The sequence below is a fragment of the Vipera ursinii genome, assembly GCF_947247035.1.
Source record: "Vipera ursinii genome assembly, chromosome: 1".
NCBI lineage: Eukaryota > Metazoa > Chordata > Lepidosauria > Squamata > Viperidae > Vipera > Vipera ursinii.
The window spans coordinates 69,119,800-69,135,507 of record NC_139512.1 but is presented as its reverse complement, the minus strand read 5'-3'; the positions used below and the strand labels follow the sequence as shown (position 1 = coordinate 69,135,507).

The following is a 15,708-nucleotide window of genomic DNA, read 5'->3' as shown; positions in this document are numbered from 1 at the left end:
TCAGGGCTCTCTAGCTGAGCCACACTAGGATATTCACAGTTGTCCCCTAAACCACTCCTCTGTTGTCTTGGCTGTGTGCTTAGGATCGTTGTCATGATGGAAAGGGCATCTTCGGCCCAGTCTGAGGTCCTGAGTGCTGTGGAACAGGTTTTCATTGAGGATATCACTGTACTTTGTTCTATTCAGCCTTCCCTCAATCCTGACCAGTCTCCTAGTTCCTGCTGCTGAAAAACACCTCACCACCATGCTTTACTGTTGGGATGATATTGGACAGGTGATGAGTGGTGTCTGGTTTCCTCCAGACATAATGGTTTAGAATTGAGGCCAAACAGTTCAATCTTGATTTCATCACACCAGAGAATCTTGTTCCTCACACTCTGAGAGTCCTTCAGGTGCATTTTTGCAAACTCCAAGTGGGCTTTCATGTATTTTGCACTGAGGAGAGGCTTCTGTCTAGCCACTTTGCCATAAAGCCCAGATCAGTGAGGGCTGCAGTGATGGTTGTCCTTCTGGAACTCTGTCCCATCTCCACACAGGATCTCTGGAGCTCAATCAGAATGACCACCAGGTTCTTGGTCACTTTTCTTACTAATGCCCTTCTCCCCTGATTGTTCAGCTCGATCAGGCGACTAGCTCTTGGAAGAGTCCTGGTTGTGCCAAACTTCTCCATTTGAGAATTATGGAGGAGCCTTCAATGCAGCAGAAATTTTATTGTAGCCTTCCCCACATCTGTGCCTTGCAGTAATCCTGTCTCTGAGTTCTGCAGGCAATTCCTTTGACTTCATGGCTTTTTCTCTACTACAGTATGCATGGTCAGCTCTGAGGCCTTCTATAGAGAGGTATATGCCTTTCCAATACATGTCCAATCAATTTAATTTACCACAGGCTGACTCCAATCAAGCTGCAGAAACTTGTCAGCAATGATCAAGAGAAATAGATTAATGAGGGGGAAAATGAATTTCAACAACTGTAGAATCAGGCTAGACTAGAGCATAACAAAATTGACAAGAGTGAAGGAGGTCTGAATATTTTCTGAATGCAGTGTGTCTTGAGGGAGATAGATTGTTGGAGTTGAGAGAACTGGTTCTACTTCAAGACAGCATTGATTATCCAAGAGTTTCACAATTCTCCTGGTTCAACCCTGCATTACAAATTGACAAACAGTGCTTCAGTTACAATTCTCAGTTCAGAAAACATAGACAATTATTTTAACTAAGGAAGAATTTGAATTCAGTTGAATTTTTCAGGGGAATATTTGAGAAAAGAAAGAAGGATATGAAATCATCACTTCTTTCAGCTATAACAAACCATGGTAAGTTGAAGTCTGGGAACATTATCTTTGAACCAGGGTTTGTTGCTTCCTTTACAAGATTACTGATATAACTTTTAAAAAGGTAACCCTAACTCTTACTGCTTGGAGAAATAGAGAACAGAAGAAAGTTTCTTGGCAACTACTGCCTTGTTAGAAATGTTAAAAATGATCTGGCAAAGTATAGTTTGGGCATCACTAATCATTTACAAGCCTTTACTGATTGTTACTGTGTATTTCAGGACAGATGGTGGATCCAGTTGCATAGGATCAGCCGAAGGTTATCGCTCATGCAACATTCAGGTAATATATTTGTTTGTTTCTTAAGATATTTATAACTGTCCATTTATCATACGATGTAATGGATGGGAGTTGGAAATCTGCATAATTTCAATCAACTAAATGATTGGGCCAAAGTCATCCGGACATCTTAATAATGAAAAATAAATATGAACCCCACTATCTTTGATTCAAAAATGTATCCAGTACTCTCTACCAGTTTTAGTGGTATGCTGGTGATATTCTGTTACTTTAAATTATTTGTTTGTTAAACTTCTATGCTGCCAGACTCACAACAGTTCATAACAATCAAATAATTTTATTTATCAAATTTGTATAGCTGCCCATCTCACTTAAACATGACTCTAGGCAGCGTGCATTAAAACAAACAGTTGAAAACAAATCCAGAACAACCATTTAAAACAATTAAACATAAATATAAATAAGACAGCGGGAGAATGGACCAACATTCACACAGTTTGACTCTTTTGCAGCTCCCCATTTCCATGCAATCTGCAAGCCTGTTTGGAAAAAGAAAATCATGCTTTAAGAGGTAGCCAATAGCATCAGGCCTAAATTATAGTAAATCAATAAAACATTAAAAAAAATAAGAGAAGGCAGCATATAAACAACAGATTCTCACTTGGAGGAAAATAAAGAAACTAAACTCTGGAGTATTCCTCCAAATCGGTTGCTTTTTTGCTTCAGCATGTCCTCTATTTTAGATTTTTCTCTTCTCTTCTGTAGGACTGTCCTGAGGGCTCCCGAGATTTTCGAGCGGAACAGTGTGCCGAGTTTGATGGGACAGAATTTCAAGGGAAGAAGTACAAGTGGCTCCCTTACTATGGAGGTACTTTATTTATTCCTATTGCAGATTCTTCTTAGCGGGTGAAAGAAAATCTGGGTGAAAACGCATGGCTTCTTATAGGGGAAAACTGCTGAGATTCCCTGTCTGGGAACAATTTATTTAAATCGTTATTTAACGTATCCTTTAGTTTAATGAGCAAGCAACAGATTTTTTACAAATATCAATAACTTAATGTTTACAAATATCAATTTAACTTTTAGAAATTAAAAAATGTTAAAAATTGTAAAATTGGCGGAGCAGTGGGCTAATGCCTCCTTAAGTAACACCAGCTGCCTGCAATTAGTGCAGGTTCACATCCCACCAGGCTCAAGGTTGACTCAGCCTTCCATCCTTCCGAGGTAGGTAAAATGAGGACCCAGATTGTTGGGGGCAATTAAGCTGACTTTGTAATAATGCCGCTTGGGGGGAGGGCGGGCAAAAGCCCTAATAAGCAGGCATATACATAGAATGAAGGCTATTGCTAAGCACATTGATTTGTACTTCTTAGATTGTAAGCCGCCCTGAGTCTTCGGAGAAGGGCAGGATATGAATGGGATTTTTAAAAAAATTGTAATTTTTTTTTAAAAAAATTCTGCTGTTAGAATGAAAGGTACATTCACAGAAAGGGGGAGCAGGGTATAGAAATGGTGAAAGGAAAAGTATGATCGTAGTCTAATACTTAAAATTCCTGAGCTAAAAGTGATCAGTGAAAAAAAAATTAGAAAAGCAAAAGAATCATCCAACTTGGTTTTGCTCTTTTGGAATACAGCTAAGTTTCAATTAGGGCAGAAAATGAATCCCACAAAATAGTTGCATTATTCAAATTTACACTATTGCAAGGAATATTTAAAACAGAACACAGAATAACAAGGTAGGGACTTAGGAGGTCTTCTAGTCCAATCCCCTGCTCAAACAAGAAGACCTTATCTCTTATTATTATTCTAGGATAATATATAATATATATTATTGTATATTTATTATATTTTGTTATATATACTATAGAAAAACAAGATAATTGGTTCCAGCTTTATGGACATATGCACTGAAAATATTTAATCATATGTTATTATTTGTTTATTGATGAAATATTACAGTAAAGGATAAAAATATAAATGTATGGTTAGCAAAATCCCAGAGTAGTTATAGAAAGCAAAATAAAAACAAAAAAATTCTAATTATCATTCTTAAAGATAAGCTTGCTCAATTTCTAAATTGATCAAACCAACCAACACTTGCATTAAATGTTTGTTCTACTTGATTGCTTTTTTCTTTTGCTGTCTTAAATTTAAAGCTTTTGTCTCAACATCTCCTCTTCTAAGAGGAATGTTGCTTTTGATTGCAATCCTCAGTCTTTATAGATGCTTGGTTTCTGTCACTGAGTCACTTTTGCTCCCTGTAGCTCTTTTCAAAACACAAAATAAATGATGCAACTTTACCTTTTTATTTCCCCTGCATACCATTAAATCAGGCATTCCAAAAATCTCATCTTATTTTAGAGTTGCTATTTTAGAGTTGTTCACGTTGCTCAGTCGCACCCAATTTTTACTGTAATGTAATAATGACCCTCCTTTTTGACCTTGTGGTGTTTTCATTGGAAAGAATCTTCCTTTTGTCCATTTTGTGCACCAAAGATAAGCAAGCAGCAGTGTCTAAAATCCAGCAAACCCAATTGTACCTTGCATAACTAAATGCTGGTTCAATACTCGATATCAATTTACGATTGCACTAATTCAAATACTGCATTATACAAACCCACTTTAATTGCAACCTAGCTGTATATTCACTGGCTCGGAGAAAAAAACAACTCAATTAAGACACTGAATTTTCCATACCAGGCTTTTCTCTAAATTTTGTCATACTTCAGAATTATTTGATGTGGCAGGGCTTTACAACCAGTGGTACGGGTACCACCTGTGGTACATTGGCACCTGGCAGGTGGTACATGACCATCCTAGAAATGTGGTAGCAGGGGAGGGGAATGAGCTGAACTGGTGGCAGCACCGCACAAGCCTGAGCGAGAGATGGCTGGAGCTGCAGGGCTGTCAGAGCTCAGCTGAAATGCCAGGATCAGCGCCAGGCTCCAGCTGGAGCTCAACGCTGATCCTGGAGCTTCTGCTGAGCCCAGACGCACCAATCAGCTGGAATGTTGTAGCATCTCCAGGGTCTTGTGATTTACATTCAGATGCTTGCCAACTGATTCATATTTATGACGGTCACAGTGTCCCAGGATCATGTGAAGTGACCAAAACCTGCTACAACCACCCAGCAGATGGGGGGGGGGATAAAAACCAGACACCCCACCCCCACTGCCAATCCTCAACAGAAATGCTCATAACAATGAAAACCTCGGACAGGAGGAAGAGTGCCACCGGGTGGGCAGGCAGGTGTCTTGCTCAGCTGTGGCTTGGGGGACACTTTTTTCAGTGCCATTGTAACTTCGAACAGTCACTAAGTGAACTGTTGTAAGTCGAGGACTACCTGTACTACATCACTTTTTTCCTTTTTGTTTTTTTGGTCATCAAGTTTTTGACACCTTGCTAGGCAACTGGTGGTACTCGGAAGTTGCCATATCCTAAAAGTGGTACAGTGGGTGAAAAAGTTGAAAAGCCCTGTGATATGGTAACCTGACTATAATTTGAAGTCTATCTTTTTTTGCACCTGATTTTGACTTGTTTAGCAAGTTCCCTTTGTAAATAAAGTCTGTTCTCCTAGTGGACATTTTTCCACTTGCCATGGCCACAAATATTTAGCTCTGTGATCAAGAATTACCTAATTATGAATTGGAAGAAAAGGTTCTTTTAATGGCCAGTATAATAGAACATGGTCGGGGAAAATGCTGAATGTAATATATCTAAATAAAACAACAATATGAAAAGTCTTACATATTATTTATTTACTTAGTATATGGCATATCTTACATGCCTGTGGGTTGGTTGAGCAGTATATATTAATATTTCAGCTAGATTAGTTAAATATAATAGAATATAAATGTTGAAAAGATCTATGTTTAAATACCAGCGTCTACTGTAGACATCTAACCATTGAAGCACAGCATCATTTGTATTAAATCAGATATTGGACTGGTATATGCCCTCAACTCACAGCAGATCACGATGTGATCTCCAGTTTGACACGGGACCCTCTAGTCACACCGAGGGGAGGATACAATGTTCCACAGTGTCCCGGCAGACTCCGTGGGAGGTGTGAATCCTATTCATAATTGTCCATTGTTGACATGACAGTTCAGAGCCTGGGACCTTTTTTGTGCAGGTCATTTACATGTCTTCCTATGTCTGCGTGTTCAGCTACTAATTTGGCTTTCCATTGAGGATTGATGTTAAAGTTGTTAGCAGATGTTGTGCTAGTGCCAGTAGGGGGTTTCCTGGATTTGAGTCTTCCAGCTGATAAATGGGGAAGGTCAGCAAGCACGGATAGTCTTACATAAAAAAAATGCTACATTGAAGCCTCAGCTAGCCAAAGCCATGATGAGTGGGAGGGATCAGTATGCGTGGGCCCATTATATTGATAACTATAATAATAAATAAATGAAAGTAATTATATAACTTGGAATGGAAGAAGAATAAATGATAAAGAGCAGGTTTTAACAAATGGAAAGAAAGGAAAATAGATTTGTTGTATGCTTGTGAAATAAGAGAAAGGGAAAGGATATAAAAGATTTAAGTAGAAATGGTGTGATCTTGTGGAGCAGAGTTCATTAATGCACGCAGGGAAGAAAACGGGGATTTTTAATTATGAATGAAAGGGCTAAATGTATGTCAGAAAATATGAATCAGTCTCATTTTGATTCTTGTGGGTGTCTATACAAAAAGGAGATACTTTGCTGATAATTGTATGTTACGCTCTAGTGAATGGTGATAATGAAAGAACCAAAGATGTGGGGGGTTTTTGTGGGGAGGGGGGAATGTGCCATGCTTGAAATGAATGCAATCCAAGAGAAAGATTTGTTCTGCTAGCTGACATGAATGGCTGGGTGGGATAAAACATGCAAGTACAGAAAAAGTGATTGGGCTTTTCGAAGACTCAAGAATGAACAGGAATGATGATTGATTGGTTAATTTCTGCTTAGAAAAAAGTCTGTTTCGGTACGCACAGTAATGATATGTCTCTTCATGGAACAGGAATGCATTCCAAAGGATGATTGATTTGTTCATTTATCAGGACTGCCACTGGTCTGTAAGGCACCTTTGCGCAAAAATGTATTTTGCCACCCCTCCGTATAATCATTTTGCTATTTTTGAGCAACAGGATAGTGGTTAAGACTAGACAGGATGTTTGTAATAAGCTTTAAGCTGTTTTGTTGCTGCATAGAAGAAGGCTTGCCACAGTTCATAGTGGTTAGGCTGAGCTTCCCAGAAGTGTAAAAAAATATGTGCATTGGAAGATGTTATACAGCATTTGTTTTGGCAGAAGTGAAATCTGATGTAAGTTAGCTGATGCAGTTGGAATGAAGAATAGATTTTGAAAACTTAATTTGGTGCCTCTCCCCTCCTTTTCATGGTGCCTTTGTACTGTCTGCTTGCAATGGACCTGCCACTTACAATGAAGATTGAGAGAACAATGAAGGATACAATGATGACAGTTTCTGAATATGGCATGATTGGCCATTGATAGTGTCAAAAATGGATCAAGGGTAAATAGGCACAGAAGAAAGGAAAGAAAGGAAAGAAACTAAAATGAAAGAAGGGCTGCATGAAGAGAAAGTTCAAATCCTGTATTTTAAAAAAAATGAAGGCAGATTAATCTCCCAGCAGAATTGATAAAAGTGACCCTAAGAAAAGGAGATAGTGAAGGTGAAATAAGGTGAGATAGAGTGAAATAAGTGATGTATAAATGATGGCACAGAAGCATGTTGAGTTTGTTTATGCAAAGCATAAACATTGATGCTAAGTGGACTTTAGGAGAATCGTAACAATAAATGAGACAAGCTAGTCAGAGATTGAATGAACTGAAAAAATGTATGAATGAAGAATGAATGTGTCAGGAGGAAGGGGGGGTCACTGAAAAAGTTGTGGCTGAAATGAATTCCTCAAAAAAGGAGTTATGAGCTTAAAAAAATAAAAGGCAATATGTGAATTGATCTATAGACCTAGTGGAAGCAAGAGTGGTTCTCAAAGATAGGTTTGGAGAAATATAGTAAATGGGGTTGATGTACTTTTTCCTACTTTAGCTGTATTAACTTTTCTTTTTCTTGTCTCATCTTATATCTTTAATTGCTACCGTATATCTTACTTGCTTTCTATATTTTACTCTTTTTCTCAGCTTTGCTTAAAATTGCTTAATCAAAAAAAAACCAGTATGACAGGTAAATCTGTGATTTGATTAACTATAAACTAAATGAACTATGTCAATTTGTCACTGTTTGCTGAATCCTGTTTATTGAACAAAACATGATTGGCTGCATTTGCACAATAAAACTAATAAATCTAACCAATAAAACGATAAATCTAACCAAAAGTATTATGGCTTAGAGTGTGAATGCAATGAAAACAGCCAATGTTTTGAGCAATTCTTGTTTTGGTCCATGTCTAAATTAAAGATAGGCCTGATTCAAGCCTGAATTAGCTGTGGTCCACCCTTTAATCCTGGGGTGTCAAACTCAATTTCATTGAGGGCCGCATCAGCATTGCAATTGCCCTCAAGGGGCCGGGTGGGTATGGCCAGGGTGGGTGTGGCCTACTCGGTGGGCATGGCTAGAGTGCGTATGGCCTACTGGGTGGGCATGGCCAGCTCTACATCGTTGGCATCAAGGGTGCCTATGGGGGCCTGGGCAGGAGTGGGACAGATCTGAGGGTCTCTGGCAGAAGGAGGGTCTCTGGGCCAGAGCCAAGGCAGTGGGGGCCATTCCCTCACTGTTTCCAGGATGGCTTCGCGGACCACATGAAACCACTTCACAGGCCGGATCCGGCCCCCGGGCCTTGTGTTTGACATGTCTGCTTTAACCTCTTTATTAAATAGCAGGTTCTTTGACTCAGGAATGAAGACGCGAACAGAGTACAGGTAACTCATACTTTATTTCGTGCTGGGACTGTCCTGAGGGAAATGGCTGCAACCAGCCGCAATATATAGTCTATCCCCTAGGTGGCAGCCAATAGGTTTGAATCAACCAATGCCGCCTGGGGATAGCCAATTGCAGCACAGGAGACTGGTAGTCTGGGTTGCTGGAGAGCCATTAGCTGTTCCAGCAACCCACGTGGTATTCCCTCAAAAAGCCCAGTACATAACACTCTTATTCCAGAGAATGGAATCGCATTCTTAAACCCTGGCCTGTTAAAGCCAAGTGTGAGAATATTAATAAAGTTCTGCTCTTCTCCATTTGTGGAAGAATCAAAATAAAACAACACATAAAGCTCCAGCAGCGAAATAACATGTTTCTTTTTCATTTTGCTCACAGCTCCCAATAAATGTGAATTAAACTGCATCCCAAAAGGAGAAAATTTCTACTACAGGCAGAAAGAAGCTGTCATTGATGGAACTCCTTGTGAACCAGGGACAAACGATATTTGTGTGCAAGGGACCTGTCGCGTATGTATTTGTCTTCACCCACTTTCAGAAAGAATGCCACGTTTCCTTGGCTTCTTTGCCTCGTACATGAACCCTGAACTTCCTCAGACCATATACGGAATAATCTCATTTTACCTTACTGCAGATTTATTCTGTAAACTAAACTGAGATTCTAAATTCACATACCATGACTAGCTTTTTGTTTTGTTTGAACAATAGTTTTGTTGACCAAGCCATAATTGATGGCATTCACTCCACATGCTTAGTATTAAAACACATTCTATAAATCATGTTGTCTGAATCCACATAATACCTGAAGCCAGACCAAACCAGGGGTGAGGAGGGGTTTGCTGGCCAAGAACTGCCTTTAACTTGGGGGAGGGGTGTAGGCTGCCTTTAAACAGGTGTGGAACCACACATTAAAGGAGGTGTTGCAAGGTTAGACAAGCTTCAACATTTGTCCTCCCTGGAGCTAAAGCTAATAGTGAGCCTTCTGTTGGGTTTTCCCTCCTTTTTTGTGGTTCACTGAATATCAGCATATTGTCCACACAATTCTATTCTATTCTGTGTTTTATGGCAAAGATGCCTAGTATATCTGTTCAGCAGATGATTATTAATGGCAGGAATTCCATATTTCTTCTGCCCAATTCAGTCTCTCCTCATTCCTCTGCCCATCTCTTCCAACATTTTGTTGGTTATGATCAGGAACACATTTAGACTATTCATAGTGGTTTTCCCCCCCAATCACTGTACTATTCATAGTGAGGGCCTAATGTCTTGGAAATTCCCAGAATAATCAAGGGATAGTCAGAATCCAGGGTAAGATTAAAAAGAAGTAGCCTTCTAAGTGAAATTCAGACCTAACTGATTTGATCAGAGGACCCAAGAGGCCAAGGATTATTGTATATTTGTGTTTGCTGAGTTGTATACATCTGAAATCCTCATAATGGGACTGGGAGATAACAGAAAGGGGAAGGAGGGGATTATAGTTCAGATATGCCGTAAGGTAAAGGAGTCCCTGTGGATTTTATTCTGCTATTCGTTGCCAACTTTAGGGGGTGGTGCTCATCTCAGTTTCAAGGCCATTGAGCCAGCACTGTCCAAAGACATTTCTGTGGTCATGTGGCCAGCATGACATCACAGAGTGCTGTTACTTGCCACCGAGGGGGTACCAGATGCTGTAGGACAGTGTTTTTCAAACTTGTCAGATTTAAGATGTCTGAATTTCAACTGCCAGGCAGCATGAAAAGGTTGTCTGGGCCCTTTGCATGTTAAAAGGCCTTTCTAGAAACAGTTCATTTCAGTGGATCTCCCTCTTATAACAACAAAGCCAAAGGAGAAATGAAGAATATGAAGAATACAATCTTTTTTCCGGAGAAGGTTCAGATGCACCTTGGTTTTAAAAACTCTTTTAGCTCCTGAACTTCCACCCTCGGCCACCAGAGGGTTTGCAAGGGCCAGAAAAACAATCAACAGACCAAGAACTTGGACTGCTGGGGGAAAGTGTTACCTACCCAACCCTTTTAGCCAATATTTTAACAACATGAATTTTGCTACTCCCTTTGCTGACCTTTCTCTTGCTTCTTCTGCCTCTGCCAAATGATGTCTCAATTATTTGTGTGCAGGCTTGATAGCAAAGCTATTGGTACAGCTTTGGGGTTCTTCTTCCTTCCCATTTAAGCATGTAACCAACCAACCAAGAAGGAAAAGCATTTCCTAATCAAAGCATTGTGGCAGGAAGGGTGTAACACAGGACTCCACTATTGCTCAGCTTCTTCCTCTCCACTCCATTTAGTTGTAACCAGCACTGAATGAAGTTTTTTTAAACAACAACAACAACAACAACAACAATAATAGAGGTCACAAAGGGTGCCTTTTCAGGATATCTCTCTCTTCCTTCTTATGGGTAACAACTTACACAGTCCTCTGTATTTTGTTTGGGAAGCAGTGAGAAAGAGCAGATCCCACTAGTCCCCTGAAATTTATTTCAGCCTTGCACAAAATGAGTGAAAAACCCAAAGGAGTAGCATTTATAGCACTGTTAGAGCAGTCTGGTATTGTTGCACCAACCTGAACGATCACCGTTTCAGTTAACCAGCCACCATTTTTTTCCACTCTCCCATAAAACAAGGAAAATGGCAGCATCCTCAAATTGTGGAGGTGGGCACCGGTTGTGGCAGGACACACTTCAGGTACCTAGAACAGGATTGCTGGAGAAATGCAAAAAGAAACCAGTGCTTAAAATGTATAGCTCTATTGCATTCCTGTCTTCTTCGATAAACAAAATGATTATACAAAAAGAGAGGGAGAGAGAGAGAACTCAAAAACCTCTAGCTCAGCACTGTTCATGTCCAACTCTTTAGCAATAGCACCGAGACTTACTGTATATATTGCTCCATAGTGCTTTCCAGCACCCTCTGACTGGTTTACAGAGTCAGCATATTGCCCCTAGCAATCTGGGTCCTCATTTTACCAGCATTGAAAGGATGGAAGAATGAGTCAAGCTCATGTCCATAAGGATCGAACACCTGGCTGTGGGCAAAGTTTGCCTGCAATAGACTTTTTAGGAAAGCAATAGCAGACAAAGCTGAGGTGGAAGAGAAAGGGGCAAGCCCATATTCACTTAAATAAATATGTCTCTGTTCTCATCCATTTTATTATTTTTCCTTTATGAATCAAACACAACTCTAGGCAGTGACCATGGGGGTGTGTGCAATGGGCTGCAAGTCCGTTTTTTCGAGGCTGTTATAATTTTGAATTGTTGTTAAATAAATGGTCATAAACCAATGACTAGTTGTCCTGGTCCTCTGAATTCCCCTCCCTCTTTTCTGCTCAATAGGTATCTATCTGCTGTATTCTCTGCTAAGAGCACATTTATGTAGGAGGAAGCTATTTGTTTGGGCAGTTGGTGTGGGAGGAGAGCTCTGGAAATACCAAATTACAGAGACTAATAAGCAGTTTCATTAAAGCAACCACATCAATAGTTAGGTTAAAAAAACAGTGTTTTAATTTTTATTAGCCAGTCAATAGTGGTTGCACAAACATTAGCTGAGTTAACTCTCTAATGTTGCATTCCCACGGGGTTGACTTTCCTACAATTATTATAAAATAGTGTATTTGAAGGCAACCTCCTTTGAAATATCAGTGCTGGAAATGTCTCTGGCATTTGTGTGGACTTTGGGCAAACTTGCTTAAAAGTCTAAATATACACATTCACTGCCGGATGCCTGCAAAGTATGGATGTTGAACTCCTACGGGCCTGGTAGGTACCAAGGCTGTTTTAGAAAGATGTTCTGAGAAAAGTTATGAAACATATGGCTGTTGTTGTCCTAGCTTGATATCCCCAGAGATGTTCTGAGTGAGAAAATTAGTATTCATTTCAGAAAAAAAGAGGATTTGAAAAAAACAACAACCACTATTTATATGTGCGCTCATCTGTTAGTTTAAATAGGTTTTATAAGGGTTTATTATTTCTTTTAAATAATTCCATCTATAATAGTAATTTAAAGAAAAAGATGGAAGCTCAGCATTGCAAGCAATCCTTTCCTCCATTTTTAAAAGCCTTTAAAGCAGACATGTCAACTCGTGACGTCACCTGATGTCATGCAACATATCAGAGCTTTTTCTCCATTGCCGGCAATGGGGTGGGCACAGTTTTGGGATGACATGTATGGTCCGCGGGCTGGCAGTTTGACACCCCTGCTTTAAAGCAATAATCCTCAAACTTGGAGACCGTGAATTATGTGGATTTCAACCCCCAGCATTCTGGGAGTTGAAATCTACACGTCATAAGGTTGCCAATTTTGAGAACCACTGCATCAAAAATATGTTCTTGACCTTACTGTGAAGTGTCTTGTCTTTCTATTTTCTGATAGCTTGACTTCTCCATTTTACCTGTGGATGGTTTGAACTTTGCTATTTTACAGGCTGTTGGCTGTGATAAAATGCTGGATTCTTCCCAAAAAGAAGACAAGTGCCTGCAGTGCGGTGGGAATGGAAGAGCTTGTTTTGAAGTGAAGGGACTCTTTGATGTGCCCAATCTCCCTAAAGGTACCGCAGGGCTGTTTTAGTACCATAGATTAATATGCTAAGTTTGTAAGCTGCCCTGAGTCTTCGGAGAAGGGCGGGATATAAATGGAATTAAAATAAAATAAAATAAAAAATAATATGGCAGACTTTAGACTAGGATTGAGGTATAGAGATGTGATTGATGGTTCTTATTAATCTCTTTATATCTTTGAAGCTAAAGTCAATAACTGAAACTCAGGAAGGTTTTTACTGTACCATGTCTGCAGTGTGATGCATTGATGTCCCTGCCTTGTGCCATATTACATCAATTACATGCAAGAGTAGCTTTATGGGTAATATGAATACGGATGGAGACAGTTCAAAATCAGTGGAGTAGTTACAGCAAGCTTTATATCTTTTCCCATGTAGCTTCTCTGCACGAAAGAGTGACTTTACCCTGGCTTCCTTCTCTGTTATATTCTCTCTCAGAAAATGAATTTATTCTGGCTGATTTATTCTGCTCCTATAGGCTACAATCAAATCTTTGTCATTCCGATGGGAGCCACAAGCATCCGGATCAAGGAAGCAACCCCTACCAGGAACTTCCTGGGTAAGTAGTTGTTACTACTCTTTGTATATGACTTCCATCACATCAATTAGTTATGACTTAATGCAGGACAATATGGATCTGCACACTCAGAAATATTACATGGGACCGTCATCTGGGTATTGCATCATTAATAACATGGATGGGAGACTACTTAATAATAGAATGCAATTGGTGTATGCTATGAAACAAGGTTCTATTTGCAACAATATACCTGCAATAATATGTCTATTTTACACGAAGCAAGAGTCTTCATGACTTCTCCATCAAAATCCCATGGATGCCATCCACCTTTATTATTTTTATAAATCACTCAAGGTGATGAACATATTTAGTACTCCTTCTCCTCCTATTTTTCCCACAACAACCACCCTGTGTGGTGAGTTGGACTAAGAGAGAGAGAGAGAGAGTGCCTGGCCCAAGGTCACCCAGCCGGCTTTCATTCCTAAGGCAGGACTAGAACTCCCAGTCTCCTGGTTTGGGGGAATCTTCTGGAACAAATGATGAAATTGCATGGGGCCCATAAAGGGCAAGGCAAAAAGAACTGTCTCTTATCAGCAAAAACATAAAAATGAGGCTTGTTCATACCTCAGCACGAGAGCAATCAACATATATCATCTCAGAACGAGATGATTAATAACTCCAGTCTCTGCATTTTCTTGGTAAGGTTCCTTATAATGCTTTGATTTAATGATATGGCTTGAATGTTACTGCTCTGTACAAAAATGGCCAAGGTTCTTTCGTGTCAAACTTGCATCCTCGTAACTGTTTACATATCTGAGTAGTTTTTGTGGCATTAACATGGAATGATTTACCCATGCCGCCTTCTATGATATTTTTGTCAGTTTCCCAGGGCAGCTCAGGGATCTCCTTATGATCTGCCACCTGAGTACAGGTAATCCTTGACTTATGACCACAATTTAGCCCAAATTTTCTGTTGTTAGGCGAGACAGTTGTTAAGTGAATTTTACTCCATTTTATGATCTTTTTTGCCACGGTTGTTAAGTGAATCACTGCAGTTGTTAGCTTAGCGACATGTTTCTTAAGTGAGTTTGGTTTCCCCATGAACTTTGCTTGTCAGAAGGTTTCAATGGGGGATCACAAGAACCCAGCACACAACAACCATCGTAAATATGAGCCAGTTGCCAAACATCCACACTTTGATCATGTGACCATGGAAATGGTCCAATGGATGTAAGCATGAAAAAACGGTCATAAGTCACTTTTTCAGTGACATTGTAACTTAGAATAGTCACTAAATGAAATGTAACTCAAGGACTACCTGTATTTATTAAGTGTCTGGTGTTTTGGGGTGAGGGGTGAGAATCAGTTATGGTTGACTAAGTACAATTACCATTTGTAGATTCTCAGCAAAATATCACACCTTCTTTCCAAAAATATATCAATATCTCGTTTAATACATAATAACCCTTTCATATCTGGGGAACCTTTTGCAACATCAGAGTCTCAGAAGTCTGTATCATTGTCTTTACATTTCTTTCCATTCCCTCTTTCCCCTAATCTCAGCCATCAAGAATGTACAAGGAACTTATTATCTGAATGGGCAGTGGACAATTGAGTATAGCCAGGCCTTGCCTATTGCTAGCACAGTGATGCATTATGAGAGAGGTTCAGAGGGGGATCTGGCTCCAGAGCTTCTCCACGCCCGGGGTCCCATCACCGAACCTTTGATAATTGAGGCAAGTACCTGCAACTACTTTCCTGTTTTCTTAGAGGTTTGAATGAATGCCTGAGCTGTGCATAGGTGTTCCAGATAATTCTCCAAACAGAGGGATTCCAGAGGGTCATGAATAAATAAAATAGATTGATGGGGGAACTTTTATTTCTTGACTGAACAACTATTAGAGTAGAAGAGAACAGGGTTTAAGGCTATCTCTATTTCATGCAGAGGTCAAACCGTGAATGGATAATTTATTTGGCGTTGCATTAAGATCACTTTAGTTCCTGATTCCTTAACCTCAACAGTAATGCTTAGATGAAACAAGAATTTTGACCCATTTGGGGGACACAAGTCTGGGGAAACTACAGTAGTTTAAGAATTGCTTCTTGTTGAATAAGAAACCACTTTATCCTTTGTATTGTAGATAAAGTATTGAAATGTTGATCGGTCACAGT

The 15,708-nt window shown here is 39.7% G+C and overlaps 1 protein-coding gene across 1 annotated transcript in view; it reads left to right on the top strand.

Moving 5' to 3' along the window:
- Positions 1-15,708, top strand: part of PAPLN (papilin, proteoglycan like sulfated glycoprotein) — a 77,935-nt gene that overhangs the window by 28,489 nt on the left and 33,738 nt on the right. Inside the window, exons 4-9 of the mRNA XM_083350538.1 lie at positions 1,552-1,612; positions 2,336-2,438; positions 8,848-8,978; positions 12,884-13,007; positions 13,495-13,575; positions 15,100-15,272. Coding sequence (XP_083206664.1) covers positions 1,552-1,612; positions 2,336-2,438; positions 8,848-8,978; positions 12,884-13,007; positions 13,495-13,575; positions 15,100-15,272 — 673 coding nt within the window. The remainder of the gene's footprint in view (positions 1-1,551; positions 1,613-2,335; positions 2,439-8,847; positions 8,979-12,883; positions 13,008-13,494; positions 13,576-15,099; positions 15,273-15,708) is intronic.